This window comes from Seriola lalandi, unplaced genomic scaffold (genome assembly GCF_002814215.2).
Source record: "Seriola lalandi dorsalis isolate HSWRI2012SDOR001 ecotype SW California unplaced genomic scaffold, Sedor1 jcf7180002054568, whole genome shotgun sequence".
Classification (NCBI taxonomy): Eukaryota; Metazoa; Chordata; class Actinopteri; order Carangiformes; family Carangidae; genus Seriola; species Seriola lalandi.
This window is the reverse complement of record NW_019525121.1, coordinates 1,254,740-1,276,142: the sequence shown is the minus strand read 5'-3', so window position 1 is coordinate 1,276,142 and position 21,403 is coordinate 1,254,740. Positions and strand designations below refer to the sequence as shown.

General features: G+C 40.9%; 1 protein-coding gene across 4 annotated transcripts in view; it reads right to left on the bottom strand.

Annotated features, from left to right (window-relative positions):
* map2 (microtubule-associated protein 2) overlaps positions 1-21,403 on the bottom strand; it is a 95,826-nt gene that overhangs the window by 20,577 nt on the left and 53,846 nt on the right. For 3 of the 4 annotated variants that reach the window (XM_087176740.1, XM_087176741.1, XM_087176742.1), the window contains exons 5-8: positions 10,365-10,454; positions 9,276-9,350; positions 6,525-6,740; positions 90-3,581 (exon numbers count right to left, since the gene is read on the bottom strand). In XM_087176740.1, the coding sequence (XP_087032866.1) occupies positions 90-3,581; positions 6,525-6,740; positions 9,276-9,350; positions 10,365-10,454 (3,873 nt within the window). Of the gene's footprint in view, positions 1-89; positions 3,582-4,711; positions 4,994-6,524; positions 6,741-9,275; positions 9,351-10,364; positions 10,455-21,403 lie in introns of all 4 variants that reach the window. The other variant, XM_087176743.1, reaches the window with a different exon arrangement.

Sequence of the window (21,403 nt, the reverse complement as noted above, 5' to 3'; positions counted from 1 at the left end):
TATAAAACAGGATTCAATTTGTTTATTTAAGGCAGAAGGAGGAAGAAACGGGAAAAAGATCAGAAGCGAAGCCACCAATGAGATCTCACCTTGTGTGTCAACCCAGGAGCTGTCCAGGATGGAGTCGTCCATTGTGGTCTCATCTCTATCATAGCTTTCTGTTGGTTCTTCTGTTTCTATGGTTTGAGCCTCCTTCTCGGGGGAGGCAGGGGTCTCAGGAACATCACCCACCTCCTCTAGACTGGCAGCCTCCATGTCTGCTTCTTGGGCTAACTCCACAGATTCCTCGTCTTCCTCGTCTTCCTCCTTCCGGGGACCGACACAAAGGCCTTCAGCCTCAGGAGGAGCCGAGAAACGAACACTGTGTCCCGGCTCATCTGCTTCATCGATGGTCTGGACCACAGTGATGAAATCGTCTTCAACTGTCACCACTGATTCGATGGCAGCACGGGTCTCTGGGATCTCTTTCATTCCCGCTGCCCCAGCTCCTGCCCCTGCTTTCTCTAACATGTCTTCCTCACCTCCCTCTTCCTCCTGTTCAGCCTCCACAGGTTTTTCAGCTTCTTTTTCAGCAGGTGTCAAGGCTACTTTTTCCTCTGGTTGTCTCGCTATCTCTTGAGGCTTGTCTGCAACCGTTTTGTCCACCTCAGCCACTTTCTCTTTCTCTTCCTTCTCTTTCAGTTCGCTCTCTTTCTTTTCTTTCTCTTCCCTCTCTTTCTTTTCTTTCTCTTCGCTCTCTTTCTTTTCTTTCTCTTCCTTCTCTTTCAGTTCCCTCTCTATCTTTTCTTTCTCTTCCTTCTCTTTCAGTTCCCTCTCTATCTTTTCTTTCTCTTCCTTCTCTTTCAGTTCCCTCTGTATCTTTTCTTTCTCTTCCTTCTCTTTCAGTTCCCTCTCTATCTTTTCTTTCTCTTCCCTCTCTTTTAGTTCCCTCTCTTTCTTTTCTCTCTCTTCCTTCTCCTTTAGTTCCCTCTCTAGCTTTTCTTTCTCTTTCAGTTCCCTTTCTTTCTCTTCCCTCTCTTTTAGTTCCCTCTCTTTCTTTTCTTTCTGTTCCTTCTCTTTTAGTTCCCTCTCTAGCTTTTCTTTCTCTTCCTTCTCTTTTAGTTCCCTCTCTAGCTTTTCTTTTTCTTCCTTCTCTTTTAGTTCCCTCTCTAGTTTTTCTTTCACTTCTTTCTCTTTTATTTCCCTTTCTAGCTTTTCTTTCTCCTCCTTCTCCTTTAGTTCCCTCTCTTTCTTTTCTTTCTCTTCCTTCTCTTTTAGTTCCTTCTCTACTTTTTCTTTCTCTTCCTTCTCCCTCAACTCTTTCTCTATTCTTTCTTTTTCCTCTCTTTCTATTTTTTCTCGCTCCTCTTGTTCCATTCTTTCCTTTTCTTTCTTCTCTCTCTCTTCTTTCTCTTTCTTCTCTCTCTCATCTTTCTCTTTCTTCTCTTTCTCTAATTTCTCTTTCATCTTTTGCTCTTTCTGTCCCTTTTCCTTCCGTTCTTTTTCTTCCCTCAGTATCCTCTCTGCCTCTTCTTTCTCTCTTTCCTCTTTCTCTCTCCTTTCACGCTCTTCTCTCTCTTTCATTTCTTTTTTGTTTTTCTCCGCCTCTTCTTTCATTTTCTTCTCAGCTGCTTCCCTCTCTTGCTCTTCTTTCAAGTTTCTTTCTAATTCCACTTTCACTTTCTCCTCTTTGTTTATTCCTAACACTGGTGAAGGTGTTCTTTTTGGGGAGCCATAAACCTCTCTTTGTTTAAGCTTGGAAGGTGAGAGCACTGGGGAGAGCAGCTTGTCATCATCGATGTTGCTCTCCACAGATGAAGCAGGTGAAGTTTTCACTGGCCTGGCAATACGGTCCTTGGCCACTCCGGTCAACTGGTAGACATCTTCAGCATCCACTTCCTCATAGGCCTCCTGGTGGACCAGCTTCACCTTCTCCCGAAGCTCCTGCAGTTCTCGTTCCTCCTCCAAACTGAGGGGCCTGTCCTCCATCTCTAATTTGCGGATCTGCCTCTCGTAGTCAGCAATCTCAGTTTCAGATGCTGAGCCTTCGCCACTGGCTTGTCGTTCAGTCTCACTCAGTGACCTCCCTCCTTCTTCTAGAGTCACAGTGACCGTTGGTGTCACAAAGGACTCAGTTGGCTGAGCAGGTGGTTTCTCCTGCTCACTTGCAGATTTAGTCAGCTGACCATCTACAATCTCCTTGCCTTTTTCTTCAACAGAAGCTTTTCTCTCTACCTGCTTCTGGTCTTTCTCCTCAGTGACTTCAGCAGCTCTTGACGGCTGGCTCTTGTCCTCCACAGATGTGTCTCTGACGGCTAATTTCCTTGCCTGCTCAGCCACTTTCTCCTCCAGAACTGAGGGGGTGAAGACCTGTCCAGAAGTGTCTGTAGGGCTAAATACATCTGCAGGAGATGGCATGGGCCCTGAATATTCACTGAACACACAATAGCCCATCTCCTCTAGCTGGCTTTCACTTTTTCTGGCCCCAGGACTCTGTTCCCCTGACACTAGGCTAGCCAATGGGTCGTCAGCAAAGGCAGGGACATCAGCTTGAATTGACTTTCTCCGGATAATTTCTGGGTCAGTGTTTTCTGATGCCAGTCTTGAACGGGTACCAGCAAGGTCCAACATCTCAGGTAAGTCTTGTGCCATCACTGTACCATTTTTATAGGCATTTTTAGGGGGCTGCGGTGATTCTGGTGACTCTGGTTCAGGGCTGTGTTTTGAGACTGGTTCAGTGGTCCTTGGAGGAGATGAGGAATCTGAAGTGATGGAAGCTGCAGTCTCCAGGATCAGGGGAGGGAAGGATGGAGGCTTATCCACAGAGGGTGTAGTGACTGGGAGGTAGTCTGCTGACTCATCTAGACTTCCACTAGTGTATGACATGATATCTGTGGCCAGTGGGGAGAAGTTCCTAGGTTTGCCCTGGCCACTCTGATCCATTGCTCCAATGGTGATGTTAAGAGAGTAACTCCTCTGCTCTAAGGCCAGTTTACCCGGGGAAAGTCGGCATTCATTACTCCTGTCGGGAAGTGTGAACACTCCAGTGTCTTCTGGTGTACTTTTTTTGGTTTCAGGTTTATCCTGGGCTTCAGCTAGTGTGCTGTAACTGATCTCCTGAGACCCGGAATCAGTTGTACTCTTCTCTTCACCAGCTGTGCTCAGTTCGTAATAACCTTCACCCTTACCCTCATCAGCCTCAACAGTTGATGTTTCAAAATATGCTGACATGCCAGATCTGTCTCTTGTGTCTCTCATTGAGTCTCCTTCTTGAACTTTGACTCCCATTGAAGAAAAGTCAGAAGGTGCACCAATGCTGCTGAACTCCACCACCTCCACTGACGGCTGCTTCTCTGACACTGTGATTGGTTCACCATATGGAGGCTGAAGCGTGAGAGATCTGGCAGATTCTTTGGCTTGGTTTTGAACATTTTGAGGTACAAAGGACGGCATATCCATGGTGGGGCTCTCTGGTACAACTCGTTCACCAGCAAAGAACCCTTGGACCTGGGGCTCAAAAAACTCCTCTGGACGTTTCTCTGATCCAATGCTGTCTGGACTCATGGACCCACTTCCCTGCTTGTCTGAGTCCATCTTCAAAGCTGAAAGGACATCTGTAAGTTGTCTGATTTGATCAACATAGACAAATATTGCTTTGGCATGCTGCGAGTGAGATATAATATTAAGGCAGGGACCTGGAAAGCCGTTATTACAGAAACAGGCAAAGCTGTCCTAGAAACTTACAGCACAATGATACGGCCATCACTGAAGAAGTACGGCGGGATTATGGGGTCCACCAAGTCACAGATGGATGAGAATATGGCATGGTATGTGACGGAACCGGCATGAGGAAACTGTGATGCTGATTTATGGGAAACAAGCAATAACAAATGGGATGGATATCCATGCCACTCTTCAAAACATCAGATACAAAAAGAAATAGCATTTCTGTCATTTTTCTTTATAAGTGCAATAAAATGTTTTGAGATTGTGTCCAGTTAAAATTTGTCAGTGTTCACATAGTTTTGCTAAGATCAAATAAATTTAGGGTCTTAATAATAACTTTCAAATGTCAGTGCACAATTGAAAGAACATTAGCACAATTATGGAAGAACCTTGCTGGTGATGACAGAGAAATGCTCTAACAGTGACAAAACAAACAGAAGCCACAAATGATTTTGAATTTTGCTGATAAAGTAATGCACTTGATGAGATATGGTTCTACCAACAACTGTAACACACTGAACATGAGACAGCCAACACAAAACCCCTTGCAAATTCTGTACACAGAATTATGATAATAATATGAGTGATAAGTATGATTCATGGTATAGTGCGTAGCACTGGGATACCAGCACCAAGCCATATGAAGATATAATGAGAAACCTGTAAGCTTATAGCGGTAACAAAAAGCACTACCACGTTCAGCAATACTTCATCATACCAATACGAAATGCCCGGCCTAAACGACCACAGCAAGAAAAAAGAAAAATGCAAGCGCAAATATAACACACAATAAAACCAGGTTAAGTTAAAAGAATGTGACTCTTTTCACCAACAAGCCTGTGTTGCCTTGCAGCCACAGCAGAGTGCAGAGAGAATTACTTGCCATTCCACCTGAATTGTAATGTTTATGTTATATGCTTATGGGTTCCCTTTGACACATCTGGTGTTTTTATACAGTGGACAATGCAGTAACATGCAGGCAGGGAGAGCAGAGGGCAGGACACACCTGTCTCAGGGCTCTCCTCACCCTCTGCTTCCTCCTCCTCTCTGTCCATTGATCTTTCTGCAGCAGCACTAACTGCTTCGATCGGCTCCAGGTCTAGGTCCTGAGCCTCGTCTATGGCCTCTGCCTGCTCTAAGGGCTCAGCTTGGGGGCTGTCCAGCTCAGGCTCTTCCCCACTCCATTGCTGCTCATCAAGAGCTGCCTCGGACTCTGCTGCCTCTGCACTCTCCTCCTCCTCTTCCACCTCCTCCTCGTATTCAGCTGTAAGAGCCTCCATGGTCTCTTCTTCTCAAAAACAGGGTGAGAGGGGGACACATTAAGACTACAGGCAACACAGACTTGGCTTATGTGAGAACACAATTTATGATGGGGCACTTTCAGCTTTGGGAAAAGATTACCTAAAGTGCTTGTCTCTTCACAAATACAGGTACATTACACATAAAGTACAGAGTGTTGTATGCAAGTGTGTTTTCTACTTTGGTCACTTAGTATACAGAGTATGTAAGGAATCTATAACGATATATAGCTTCAAGGCATGCCTACAACCTACCTGACCTAACGTCATTGCTGACTGAGGTTGTTTAAGAAAAATGGAAACATAAATGAAGTAGTAACACTTCATGGACTAACACTGCACTACTGTAGAAGAAACTCTGTTCAGAGCATTTCTGAAATCTCTGCCTGCAGTCCAGTGCAGTAGAAAGCAGAGTGCGTCAGATTCCCGACACAGCACGTACTGGATTTTGAACTGTGTAAGCTTTGCTTTGCTTAGTATATTAATTGTGTTAGTCTAGGACATGCTGCTATGGAGAAATATTGAAGGAGTTAAGGTCTATCAGTGTATTCACTGGGAGGAGGCGGTGGTACAAATGAAGTTCTTGTCTGCTGATGAAGTCAGCATCTGTCCATTCAACAGATTTATTTTGATGATAACAGCCTGAGAGTGGCTTACAACAGAGAACTGAGAGTAGGCCATGTTGTGTACTTGTGTAGCCTTAGTAAAAAACTCACTGAGGTCCCAGGTTCTGTCTATGTATTTGGGCCAACAATTTTGAAAAGAAACATCTTGTATCTTGTCATTTTTAAGAGAATAATAATAATAATAATGATAATAAATACTGATGTAATTGTTAAGAAGGTTGTATGCGGGTACTTGTGCTGGTGAGCTGAAAGTCTTGGTTGTTGCCACAGTGAGAGTGTACGAGTAGTTAGGGATGAGTATAGAGGGTCTGAGACAGTGCAGCATAATTAAAGGAATAAGGGGTAGTCTTAAGGAATGAGCCAAGACACAACTCTGGGAGATGATTTGTAGAGAGAAATTTGTGCACAGGGGTCATCAGTCATGCACGATATCTTTAAAAAATCCATTTTGGCCTTAAATCTTGTCTCAAAAGTCAACCCTGTGGTCTTACTGATGAGAACTGTAGTGTATTGTGTCCATTGACTGAATCACAATAAAACATTGTCATCCTTTAGAGACATCACTGCTATGTGTTGGACTTAATGGCATGGCAACCACAGGTAGCAATAGCTTTGGGTGAAATAAATAAATAAATAAAAAGAAATATGACTGTTAAACAAATATGAAATTGCTCAGATTTTGAGCGAACAAACATCACAAGGACGCACAAACACACACAAAGACGGACGAAGAGACGAACTGACGGACGGAGAGACGGAAGGACGGAAGGAGGGAGGGATGGAGGGAGGAGGTCAAATCACAGAAGAGGAAACTGGTGTTAAAAAGAGAAAGGAGAGAAAGAAAGAGAGCGGAGATGAAGGGGGAAATGGCAAAGAGGAACCATGCGTGGTTCACCTTCAATCTGTCTAAAGGCCACGGCCTGCCCTGTGGGGCGAGAGCCCGAGTGCGTCCACTCTGGGCTGAACAATGGGTGCTCATAGTACTCCTCGTCGGAGTGGTAGGGGTCGTCCTCGGGCACGGAAACTGAGATGGAGGGGGCGAGGAACTTGCACCTCTCCCGAGAATTTTGGAAGCGGCGGAGAGGGCCCGCCTCCTCCTCATCCCCTACATCTACAAACAAGACAGACACAAGGAGAAGAACTGCAGGGAAATCTGGACACACAGACTGAAAGAGAGAGAGTGAAGAGTGTGAAAAGAGAGAGAGTGAAAAGATAACGGAAACAATAAAAGAAATGGAGAACACGCCAAAGAATGTCCAAATTAAAGGTGAGTTAACATAATATTGATTATTTGAAAAACAGAATGACAATTAAGCTGCGGTTTTTGAAATTTTGGTTAAAAAAAAAACTAGGTTTGCGCAATTAGTTTTCAATTATTTAAATTTTTGATCTTTTAAACAGCTTACAGTCACAAAATAGTTTTAGACACAAAAAAGTCAGTTTACAAAATTGTTTCAACAATATATTCATTTGGTTTGTGCCTTAAGGGTTTTTTTTATTTTGCTCTTTGGCATCTTCTGATAAAAAAAAGTGAAATTCTGTGTCATGTCAAAGAAGTATAGTATCTTAACTAAGAGATATTTTAGTGGTATGCTACAATAGAAACAAATTATGATGTATATCTGTTTATTTATTTTTTTGACTTAGCTCCTCATCTGAGATTTGTAGCTATGATAAGACAATGTACTTGGCTGAAAGGGAGGTCATATTTATTCAAAAGTTTATCTGGAGCTGGCTGTGGTCTTTGAATTTTTAAGAAAATATAAAAGATAACCAATTTCTTTACTTGATAAATCTATTAGTGACATTTTAAGATGGACATTTTCTGCAGTGAACAGGGAGATAAAGCTTGAAGACAAAAAACAAAAAAAAGGGAAAATTTAAAACAAGCAAAAGAAAACAAAACAGAGAGAGTCACCAGAGAGGGGAATGCAAGAAGACGATGCTTGATTGAGAGCAAGAGAAACATAGCACACACAGGACACTGACAAGGAGACAATGACAAGCAACTCAAAGGTGACCAAGCTTCGGGGGCCAGCCATACTCTGACGCCAGCAAAATCAGTATATTGCATTGTCTGACAGAGATATCGATATAAAATGAATGTTTAAACTTTAATAAAAGACCTACAATAAAAAAGTAATTCAACACTTAAAACAACAGTTATAATACTAATATAGCAACACGTGTTTTCCCATTGCTATTACACAAACAAACCTCTACACCTACGCAAACCTCTGGATCCAGTCAAACAACTGTCCAATCAGACATCCTCTAAAAATCATTTTCGAAAACACAGAAAAACCGATTTGTAGCTCAAAAGGTTATATTTAAAAGACCACTACCTCCGACACCCTGAGATGACCAAGCCTTTCAGTGCCTACTTGTTATGTATCATATCCGCAGGTACTGAATATGCAGGACAACCTCTACGATCTGAACTGTACAAGTGACAAAACAGACCATCTGTATTTGGTGCATGGCTGGCCCACGCTAGAGACTCTCCTCATTACATTCCAGCTACTGCAGACTGAGCAGACGTAAACAGAAAGACAAAACATAAAGGAGCCAGAAGTTTTAGTTGTAATGTACAGCCATTTCTTGCAATCAGCTGCACAAAAATTACTACATAGCTTAAACTAAACTTTGGAAGTCAAAAATAAAGAAAGAAACTGTGTCACAGTGCTAACAGACAAAATGAAAGACAACAAATTCTGTAAAGGATTTAGGTGTAAATTAGGTATTTTCAGCCATTTATCAGCATGGCATTCCTAATCTTGTGACATCAGAGGGCTAGCAGACACTGTTACCTCTGCGCTAGTATGCCTATTTAAGGCTAACTAGCTCATCAAGATGATTCGGTAAATGTAGACTTAATTTCTACAGTATGTAGTGGCTTTATTATATTAGCTAATTTCCTTTGTATGCATTACTTTTGTTATTAGGCATCAGTCTTAGCCAGAAAATTCGTTGGCTCGAGCTTGAGGGCAGCTCTGTTTTCATGTTTATAGAGCTAAAACTCTGATGTGTAGCCACAGCCAAACACATACAAAAAGACTGACACAGTGGACAGTGACAAGAAAACACAATGTACACGCAAAACACATGACAAAATTCAACTGAAAAAGACAAACAACAAGAAGTTGAAGGGTTACCTAAATTGGCTGTCATATTAGTGAGTGGGAAGACAGCGAGGTGTGGAGGTTAGAAAAAGGAAATGAAAGAAGAGGATGAAAAAAAGACTGCACTTGATGTAACAAGGTGGTCATGCATGTGAGCCTTTCTTTCTTGAAGAGATAAAGGGTGATGACAATGAAGATACAAATTGTATCTGTCCCAGGTGTACGATGAGGAGGAGGAAGCAGGATTTCAGAAGAAATGGATGTCTGAAAAATGGAAAACATGTTCCTGCTTTTAGCAAATCTGGTATGTAGCAGGTTTCTTGAAGGGGTATCAATATGTAGTTTGCCCCTTAGATGTGGGGAATGTCCTGAGAGGGGGGACTGAAGAGTACCCTGAGAGCCAACCCACATCAGTACCCCAGTGTGTTGCTGACCACAAACCTCCAGAAGCTACAGTCATGGGAGAAAAGGAAACCACAGTCTTCTCCATTAGAGAGATACTCTCATAAACACATTGGCCCTACCTTGTTCCAGAGGACCAAAGTGCTCTGCAGCAGGTGAGGGGGGAGGAGAGGGAGGCAAATTGGTGGTGTCTTCAACTGCAAATAGAAGTAGAGGGAAGAGGAGGAAAGTGCATGGTTATAAAAATTACATACTGTAAAGGGCATTGAGCATCTGCTGAAAGAGATACCATCTCTATTTCATGCACTCTTCTTCCTTGTCAAAAAGTAGTGCCTACATTACCCACAACGCAACTCAATTGCTGACAGTGCGGTTGGAGATTCTAGGGTGTTATGCAAGTAGCATCTTGAGCAAGTAGTGGGCTGCAAGTGACATCAATTGAGGCAATTTATCAGATTTCACTCAGCTCCCCCGGAGCCATAAAAAAAAGGTTTATAAAGGCTTTATGTGACATTTCCCTTGATATAAGCTATCTGCTTTTATTTGTATTTTGTTTGCTGTATTAATAAATCAATGTAAAATATTTTCCTGTATCATCTATCCATCTCATAGTCACTTATTATAATGTTCTCAAAACAGCCATTGTCCGCTTTTAGTGAGGTGAGCAAATGCTCATACATGACTTACACTACTGACTGCAACATGTTTTTAAACATACTCTTTGCAATAAGGTGGGCTTTTCAAATTAAGATCGTTCCGCTATGCTGCTGCACTGCTCAACTGAACACCTTGCCGCATAACTCTCTGCATCCACAGTTGTAGCTTTAGGTTCACATGGGGATTATTATTATCTGTCCCCAGTCTCTGCTGTGAATAGCTTAGCGTATGCTTACAAGGGGTAACTGTTTACTTTGTAAATATGCTCTTCATAATTTTAATATTTAAATAGAACGAATGGGTGCTCTGGTTTGCTCATACAGTGTAAAGACGTACAGGTTAAGTGAACTGGTGACTCTTTCCCATACTGTGGCTGTTTGAGAGACTGGCGACCTCTCTAGGATTTACCCTGCCTAATGTCAAGCTGGGACAGGCTCCAGCCCTCTGCGACCACTGGATGGAAGAAAGAATGATCTCTGCCACTAACACAACTGTGTGTGTGTGTGTGTGTGTGTGTGTGTGTGTGTGTGTGTGTGTGTGTGTGTGTGTTTTACCTGATGGCAACCTTTGAGTCTCCTGTTCTCCCTTCAGTACTGCCACAGCTTCTGCCGTCACTTCCTGCACAATACGCGCTGACACTTGCTCTAGTAGACACACAAACACACACACACACACACACACACACACACACACACACACACACAGGGTCAATCAACTTTAAGATTGGAGTTGGAAAGTTTTCATCCATCCATCCAGCCATTTTCAACCACTTAACCACCGGGGTTGGTTCACGGTGACAGGCAAGGTAGCCCAGACATCCCTCTCCCCAGCAACTTCTTCCCACTCCTCCTGGGGTATCCCAAGTCATTCCCAGGCCTGCTGAGATATATAATCTATTATATATCAAGTACTGGATATATATATATATATATTTTGTTCTGGGCCTGCCCCTGGGTCTCCTACCAGTTGGACGGGCCTGGAAAACCTCCACTGGAAGGCGCCCAGGAGGCATCCTAATCAGATGCCCAAACCACTTCAACTGGCTCCTTTCGACATGAACGAGCTCTTCTCTGAGCTCCCTCCATTTTGGCCTTTTGATATCAGCCAGGCTCAAAGGGCCTCCTTTTTCAGCTTGACGGCTTCCTTCACCACCGGTGTCCACCAGCGGGTTCTCGGGTTGGTACCATGACAGGCAACGATGACAAAAGTTGAAATGTTTAAGCTATTCATTTGTATAAAATCCCAAGACTCCCTGTAGAAAAGATGCAATAAAACCCCAGCTGTACCATTACATCAGGACACTGTGGTTATACTGAGTAGCTTGCAGGTTTTAGTCAGTGAAATGAAAAACAAGGTGATGCTAGATGACGACATGATGCTCAGTCAACATTCATGGGATATATCGATGTTAACACATACTAAATTTGTCAAGAATGGATTCTTACATCCATTTCACTTTACTGTTTTTTTAATCATGTCACTCAAAGCCTTAGATGAAAGCCAGTGTGAGGGAGCTGAAATTGTTTCCATAACTGCAGGGATTCTAGGGTTGCTGGTGAAGGATGTGAGTGTCACCATGGAAACAAAGCATTCTCAAAAAGTATAGACTGAAAATTAAACCTGGACCAGATGAGAGTGTACAGTGGGAGATAAAAAAACACTTTTTTCTCTGTTTTCATCATAGAGGCAAAAAGATATTTTATTTGCAAGGACTTGATGTTCCTAAAATGCTGGATTTATAAAAATGATTCTAATCCCAGAACTGAGGTATAGACAGTAATACCCACTCTGCAACATTTCAAAAAGGAATCCATGAGGTTTACCTGAAGAGTTTCAATGCATCACTTTAAGTTGATTAAGTTGTTTTTGATTTTAATTTGGTTTTGAGCAACTCATAAAAGTCAAAGTCCTAAAAAACTGTACAAAATAATTATTACTTTTTATCCAGCCATTACACTCACATCTAAGCTGAATCTAAAAATATAATTTTAATTTGAAAATTCGAATTTTTGCTTTGATGTGATGCAGTGATAGAGATAAAGACAGAAAAGGAAGCGAGAGAGAGAGAGAGATAGAGAGAGAGAGAGAGAAAGAGAGGGTAACAAATGCAGAATTGCTAAAATCGAAAGCTGAGGTTATACAGTATGTATGGTATACACTATATAGTAAACAGATTTTAGATCATTCAATAGACTGAGTCATTCGTAAAGGATTGGACACCATTAGTGCTTAAATACTTGACCTTGTCAACCTGGTACTTTGTAATTTTGAATAGTGTTTGGACATAATGAAACTCAACAGTAATTTTGGTTCGATGTCCATACTTAACTTAATTTATATTATCCAAATCTCTATGTAATTAGTTTCTGGCACGAGTCTGCCAGCCTACTTGGGTGGCGATGGATTTAGTGTGAGATAAGGTGAGCTGTTTGATGTTGCTGGATATTTCCGTCTGTTAGAATGGCTGCAGTGGACTATGAGCAGCCAGATTGAACATTACAATCCCCTTCTTTATCTTTCATTCAAGGCGAAGCATCTACCCACTCTGAGGATGACACTGAAATGCAATTACAGCTTGCAGATAAATAAAATTTGATATTAATTTTGGCCTTTGTATTTTGGAATTTGAAGTAATATTGCATTTGAACCCTTAATAACAGTGATGTCAACATTTAGAAAGAGGCTGTCAACATTTCCTGGCTGTCTGACACTGGTGGACAGGAGGTGATAAAAAGGACATTACTGTAGGAAAAGGCTTAAGTTGAAACCCTCCAGGAGCAACTAGAGGTGAATCTTACAGAAAGAAGTGAATCTGTGACAATGATGTATGCATGTGTTTTAATGTAGGAATAGGACTTTAATCAATTTTGCCCCAAACTGGGAGCAAAAACAAAGACAATTTCCTAAACTGGTCTCTACATTCAAGCTTACATCTGTCTGCATTTATTTGTGTAAGAATCTGTTTAAATATAGTCTGGCATGCAAGGGGACCTGCACAGTTCTAATCAAAACTGCCTTCATATGCATAGTAACAGTGGCTATGTGGGATTGGGTGGCAGTGTGATGCTTTTACTGCTGCTGTTTCAGGACCTTCTTCTATCCAACATCACCCACACATCAACACAAACAAGCTGGCAGGCATACACACACATGCAATTACACACATACACACACTTCTTCCGGGAACACTTAACACAGCCCACTCATCAACTCAAAGCAGCCATTTCCCATTCTCAGTACCAAACTGCAATAAACGTGTACCACTTATTGACTGCTTCCAGACAAAATCTTTTCTTCCAGTACTGGAAAACAGAGCTGAAAAGTGTCAATGTAAAACACAATCATTGGGTGTAACAGCAAATAACTAAAAACAGTCCCTAGAGCTGAGACCTGGGGAAAAATAAACCTGCAGATCTGTGTGAATGGTTCCATTTTCTACAACACACACACACACAACACTTCCTGTGCATGAAGAAGATACATTAGCTGGTTTATGTTTCAGTGCCCAATCGTGTGAGCAAACATCCTAGTAGCTCACTGTTGATCAAAGATGTTCAAAGATGGGTTTTGAAGATTTTAGGATCAGTTTCAGACCGTGTTTGTGTAATTGTGTCCATGACAAGTCTCAAAGGTTTATCAAAGCAAGAAGCAAATACATACAGAAGGTATTCTAAACACTAGCACAGAATAGTGGAAGTACAGCTTAATTATGCAGTTGAAACAAATCACATGACACTGTTGACCAGTTGCAGATGAGGCACTACTGTATCTAAGAGTGGTGAATGAGGAAAGACTCTGCCACCAAGGAAGAGTTTATGCTGAAAATTGGCAAAAGAAGAAATCCATTGAAATAGCAAGTGGAGATAAACGAATGTCCGAAAAAAGTGCCTTTGGACGATTAAAATAAACACAAAACATGCACTTACATCTTTTTCAGACATATGCCTTAAGTGAAATTCAAAAGCCAATCAAGAGCACTGGATGACAACACTTCATTAAGATAGCCTGCCTACAGAAAGTTTAGAGTATTTGTAACATTTTAACAGGTTATTAGTTGAGATTCAACTAAACCTAACCCTAATAACCATGAAATGGTTTACTAATTGTTGGTTGAATATATGTATATACGTTGTTGAACGTTAGAATGTCCAACAAATACAAATACGAATGTCTGTTAAGAATACACATAAATACAATATGATACAAATATAAATTTTACAAATAAAGTGTAACCCACTGGATTCAATAAGACATTATGGTTCGTTTACCCGTTTAAACAAATCCAAAGACATGCACATTCACAAAGCAATAGTACTGTTAAATTGACCTTGTCACATCCACAAAGCTAGCTGGCAGTGATGAAAACAAGCCTGGCCTGGTTGTCTCAGCATTTATATGACAGAGTGATGTCAAATGACATAGCCGCCTGCCTTTCATTGGCTTTGACAGCAGAATAAACCACATGCACAAACAGCTGCTTTGATGTACAGAAAGGCTGCACCATATCTGTAGATCTACATCAATAACCAAAAGTCAAATCATACGCACACACACACACTCTCTCCAGTGAGGTAAAAGCGTGAATTACCTGATTAGAAAGACTGAAGCTGAGATCGCTCTCCCTCTCTGAGCAGAGACTACGACTGGGAGCCCTGAGTCAATGCAACACACAGCCAGACTGCAACACACAAACACACACACGTACCCTCTCTTACACACACACACACACACACACATAGCAAGACTGAGAGGGCACAGAGAGAGCAGGAGTGCTATTTGGTATCATATCACCCAGCACCCAAAATGTGTAAAGCAAGTGGTTGCCATAGCAACAGACTGCTGGTGGGCCACTGCCTTGGGTCCATATGCAATTCAGATGCCAGCATTATACTGTGGCTGTTTCAGCCTCTGAGCTACTGCGTCTACAGCCTCCAGTAAACAGGAATGATGGCTGTGATGCGGCTGGACCTTATTACTTGATTTCTACTGATACACGATGTAAATCAGAGTAAATCTAACAAAGCCCAGATTTTTTCCCAGTGAAATACATATGATTTCTTAAATATTTTACTAACAAATCAACATAAAACCAAGAACTGATTGGAAAATAATATCTATTGCTATGTATTTTTGACCAGTGAAAATGCAACAAACCAGTTACTCTGTATATTCTATTTTCAAACAAAAGCTCAAATTTTATATTAAGATTTCTTGGATGGATTCATTGAATGTAGCCCGAATGCAAAAAAAGACAGGATAAAAGAAGTTACTGTTAACATGCCATTTTACACATGACTGCAAGAGGTCACTTGTCAGAAAAACATGACGACAGGTCATTTTATTTTATAGTACTGAGCTGCATCAGTTGATGAATTTAGCATCTCATAATTGTAGATATGTATCTCATAATTACAAGATCTGCATGACAGAAATGACAAAGTCCTTGTAGTGCATTGGAAAGATCATTCTATTATGTTGGTCACACCACACAATCCCATCCATCTGAGTTCTTCTTTTGCAATGCTGAAATGAATGAACTCTTCAGTAGCGGTACACGTCACTGTGACAATCTTCAGTCGGACAGTCGTTAGTCACTGCACCAGACGTCTAGTTCTAACGACAGTTGTCATACAGTATACTGTTCAACTCCACCTCCACTAAGAGGAATTCATGAATAGTTTGAAGAAACAGAAATTATGGGAAGAGAAATTACATTAACACACAAGTAAACCTTTCAGTAGCCTAAACAGAGAGATCAAGTGAGTACTGTCTCACATGACAGTATGTGTGCAGTATGTAGTGGCACTGAAAAGGCACTAAGATGTAGCACATTCATATATTCATTCCTGTCCCTGAATATCAATAGTGTGCAGTGGATCTCTTACTATAAGATGTCAGCCATACTCAATTATTATAAAGCTTTAATTGATCGATATTTGTGACTGCAGTTGCTCCTCTGCTGTCAAACATCTGGATACCACTTCCTCTGCTCCATTCTTGTCGCCACCCTCTCATAATTTACTACATTTACAAAATGTACTACCCTTAATATTTAATTGACATTTGTTTGTATTTTATTTATGTAATAGTGTCATTGTGTTCCTCCATATTGTAATTTTCCTATTTGATCTATGTCTTCTCTGTATACACGACGTCTATTGCATCTCCATTGCGGAATCCCTCCTCAGTTGCTGTTCCTGAGATTCTTCCCATTTGTTTTTTGTGAAGTGTTTCCTTATCCAAAACAGGGGGCAAAGAATAGACAGTGATATATGTTGTACAGATTGTGAAGACCTATGAGGAAAAGTTGTTATTACTAAATTTGGAGTTAAATAATATAAAATATAAAAAACAGGGACTTATATCAGCTGATGATTAAAGCGGAACTCCACTGACTCCACCACATTAAAACCTGTTTATAGGTTAAAGGGAGTACAGTTGCATATCTGGAAAAACGCTGTATTTAATCCATTGTGGCTTCAGAAGGAGCCTTGCAGAGTATGATAACTCGTCTTAAAGTGATGTCACTTGAATCAGCGCAGTTGGGACTGAAGACTAGAAATATGAGTGGAGACAACAGAACAACTCTGGGTGTGTGGAGTTAGAAAGATGTGATTTAACCAGATGTCCGTAGCCCACTCCTCATCTCTACTTGAGGCTAGCAGCTCCAGGCTACGTTAACCACTATTACTAGCATCACAATCCCAATCACAAACTGAACTGTCTGCGTTTGAGTTGCACTGTGAGTAATGTAGTTAATAATGTGACACAGGTTTTATGAAGGAAAAATAATGTGTGAATTAAGAAAGAATGTTACTTGTTCTGCTGTATTAACTTTGATCTTCTTTCCTCAAACTGCCCAGTGTCAGTCCCACTAGTCCCACAATGTTATAGAAGTGCAATTCTACATCAGTAGAGGACTTTATTAACACATAAAACATGTGATGTGGCATGTGTTATATTGGTTTTATGTCCTTTAAAAAATTTAAATGTTCACCGTTTTGTCAAAAAATATGCTCACATTTGCATTTTTTAAGTGCCAAAATATTTTGTAAAAAAAAAAGATTTATTGAATATGCCCCACAGATTCAAACATCATCAGACTTTGGATTTAAACATTTTTGTTTGTGTCCATTCTTCAAACCAAAGTGTCATTTGGCAAATCTCCTCTCTGCTGCTGCCAAACATACTGATTTAAGCTTATGAAATGGACTTTAACAACAGAAAATCTTGTCCAGGCTTCTTGACACGATGCCCAGTAACTTGTGTCAGCTCAATGACATAAACATCAGTCAACACTATATCCCTAATATAACACAAGGGTTTCCTCAATTTATGTAAGCCAACCCCTCCCTAGAATAAGCTCAGCAACCTTTTGCATTCTTTCTGTTTCTATCAGGTCACTCTGATTTTTGTTTCCTCTCTTTCTCTTGAGCAGTTCCAGCATGGCTGACTGATTTGTTTCAACTTCATTTCAAAGGAAAGTCAAGAGGGCAATTTCGTGCTTCAATAGTTCTTGTTGTGTCTGAAGAGCTTTTCACAGGGACAGGAAGTTCACTGAGTGCCAGCCTCAGCCCTTCTGTCACCCATCCTGCCCCACTTACCCACCTCCCACTTCTCACCCTTCCCAGCTCTGGAGCAATGCTAATACATGCTGACAAGACGCTCTGTAGACAAACACAGCTTTGGTTTCACAGCTGCCAAGAGAATGTGTCATTTTTATGCTGATGATTAGACAACATGTATCAATATACTGATCATCATTATAATTACATATTGCTAAAGGCTGGAGAGTTAGAGCTTCTCTTGATATGTGAGAGAACTTTCCTTATAAATGGATTCATTTTGTCCATTTTATTTTCTATTTCTACTACAGTGTGTCATTACTAACCATTGTTAAAGAAGATTGTAGGTTTTAGTGATAGTGGAGATACTTGTTGGTATCTTGATTTTAGAGACATCCACTCACTTGATCTCATGATCTTGATCTCTGCTGTCTGATGGATGACACATTTGATGCAGGGCCGTAACTGTTTCAGAGCCCCTGAGGAGAAGCTCTTGAGACAAATAATGCATTCAAAGCATTTACAGTTTATCATATCTAATCAAGTTCCATTTGCTGAAGGTGCAGGCGCGCCTGACTTTTAAAGGGAATGGAAGATGGCACTCTGATCGGTTTATCATATGTTATGCCCGAAAGACTCCCATAATTAATTCAGTGACTAAGTACAGTCCATTTGAACCATGCGCCTGGCGCAGCAAAAAGAGGATGAGGACATTCCCTAAATGCACTTGTGCCATACTATTTAGACCATGTGCTTTGGATTGTTAAAACAGAGCCCTATAATTGTTTGTGTGTAATTAAGCCCATTGTATTTCACATACTTTTCCTATATGTGAACCCTATTCCACTGTATAATGAATAAGGTCAGTTACTACAGAGCAGTTACAGTTTGTTTACATAATGTATGACTAGTTATTTGTTCTACAGTCTTGCATACAAGTCAGCTCGATTTGAGTGTTGTCGTGATTTGAAGTGTCATTGTGATAATAATGCTGAAAGGATTATAGATCTTACTCTTTCTTTTATGTCAACTTATGAGCAGTTCCATGAAAAATCTTGACACAAGTGTAATGTTCCTGAAAGTAGATGCAATCATCTAGCAATTATCTGCACAAACGACTGAATAAACCTAAATAACTAATAAACATGGTCAAATGGCAATGGATATCTGCACTCAAAACTACTTTTATCAGCCTTCAAAACTGGTACCAGTTAAGACCTAATAATGGGTAGATGGGAGGTTAATTGGACTCTTGTCATCACGTGCTAAAGAAGCTTGTCTGTTGCAAGCTAGAGGCAAGAAGAACAAAAGCCCTGGCAAAGTAAATTGTAGGGGAGCTGTTGCCATGGTTACACTATTGGTGCATTATCATTCTTGTCTCCAGGGTGTGAGTGTGGATGGGGTGGGGGGCTAAGGGGTAGAGAGACAGATTTTATGTTTTAATTACAGTACCACTAATAACAGTATCTTATTCTAGTGAGAAACCCGTCTAAAAACCTACTTTTATTCCTTGGCTTTTGATCCAGCATGAGACGGCATTTGTTTTATTGCTTTTATTGTTTTTTATTTGCTATTTTATCATTGTTTTTATGTTTTTATGTTTTTATGTTTTTATGTTTTTATGTTATTATGTACAGCACTTTGTATCAGCTTTGGCTGTATTTAAAGTGCTCTATAAATAAAGTTGAGTTGAGTTGAGTTGAGTTGAGTAGTGAGGAGTATTGCAAGAGGAGACTGGACACAAATGCACATACGCAAAACAACACACACATACACACACCTGAATACAAAAAAGCAGATATACTGTATGGACTTCTGACTTGCCAAGATCGACACCAGTTACTTCTACAGAATCACATAACTTATTGACAAAGCCTTTTTTAGAACCGTCTCTTCTGTCTCATCATTGTGCGAGCACCTCTGGACATTAAAATGACCTGACCTGCTTGCACTTTGGTTGAGGACCTCTGCTATGCACATCTGAACAGTGTTTCTGATGTAATGCTTCCACATCACACATCCACAGACCTCATCTCCACTTAATTTCTATCTTTACATTTTTAAAACTGACAAAAATCATTAATATGTATTCCATTCCCCATGTATCTGACTATCCACTGGGTGCAAACTGTCTTTGGGATTTGCATGTGTAGCGGATATACCTGGCAGAGCATCAGTCACAAGCCATTAAAGAAGTTCATTTTAAGGACACACAGAGTTATGGACCCTATATTGACACTCTGTTACTCTTCCCAATATCAAACTATCAAATTGATAGGAAACAGAGACAAACAACCCTTCTCTCACACACAGACCATGCTGTTAACATGTCAGGGAGACACTCAATCAGACCATGGGTCAAAGAGACAGCTCCAGAGGATCAATGAATGGACACCATCAAACTGGAGAGCATAGGCACAATCTCCCGTTGTAACAATAAGACTCTGCCTATTGATATTTGATTGTTTCTTATATAGGAAAAGAAGTTGTGAATCCTGGCCTCTCTCTCTATGTCCTCACTTTCAAATATCTCCAATGGAGCCTTACACATATGCACAACACACACACACATGCATACAGGCACACGCACGCACGCACGCACGCACGCACGCACGCACGCACGCACGCACGCACGCACGCACGCACACACACACACACGCACACACACACACACACACACACACACACACACCAACCTCCCTTCCTCTGTCCCTCTCTAGATAAGAGTCATAAACTACAACCCACATTCCAATCCTGGGTAGTGACCAGCAGAACAATCTTCACAGACACAGATCTGAGGAAAAATATATAATTAAATATCTAACTGTTCTGTAACTCCTGAGATGTCTCTATGTAATAGGTCAATCCCAAACTTCTATCCTATAGAATGTTTGAAACATAACATGTAGACTTTAAGACAACGTCCTTCATGTGACAATACTGTCAACATCCTTCACACAAGGTAACACACACTACATGATATCTAGAACGTCCATATTATTGTTATTACAGTCAAAGAACTGCTGTGTAATCCACATTTATAGACTATTAGTTTTAGGAAATGTTTATTACGTAGTTTGTTCAGTTAACCACTTGTATTATGATTAATTCCAGGTTTGAAGGATGTAATATGAAATCAACACTCCTATTACTCATGCCTGTCATTATTAGTGCCATTAGGTTTATATGTTGTTTCATTTAATGTTTTATGGTCATGGTGGAAGACGGATGTGCGAGTTTATAGGTAAACTCTAAAATTAAACTTTTCAAAAGTTCCGTGGAAAATTACTCTCTTCTGCAAGTTGAAACAAAGGAGAAGACGGGTGATGCCTCTGAAACGTGCGCCAGCCCCCAGGGAATAAAATCGTTGTGATCATTTCACAAATTGCTCTTAGCCACAATCTCTTAGCTCTTGGCAACAGCTCTTAGCTCCTATCTTTTAGCCACGGCTCTTAGCCATTTTTGCACTTTATCGTTTTGTCCGCATCCTTCATTCTTTCTTTGCCACATGCTTTTAGTAACATTTTCTTTGTCCACATGCACAATCTACTAATTTTGTAAGCCAAGTCAAAACCATTTGAACCAAAAAACCAAAAGTGCCTCAGAGTAATTTCCCTTTTTCATTTTTGAAGCTTTTTGACAGTTTAGAGTCAACTGGTCAATGGCAGTCCCTTCTAAAGTTATCCAGCCAAAGTTAAGCGCATTATCTATTAATTTTATTTTGCATCAACCCATAAGACATGCCGAGAGATAACACATCTGTCCAGGAACACCTGCAGAGAAGCCTACAAGAAGTCAAGAGTGCCCCAGACAGAAAGTCTCCTGGCAAACTCCACTAGAGCTGAACTGCTGAGACACCGGCAGAATCCATCACAGTGATAACGGGACACGGCCTCCAGGATAATCCACCTAGATCCTACATCTCCAGGGTTACCACGGCAACCTCAGCCAAATGGGTTCCAGCCAAGGGTCTCCAGCTAAAGCGCAACCCACAGCAGGCCGGTCTTAACCTTCTGCTCCGACTGGGT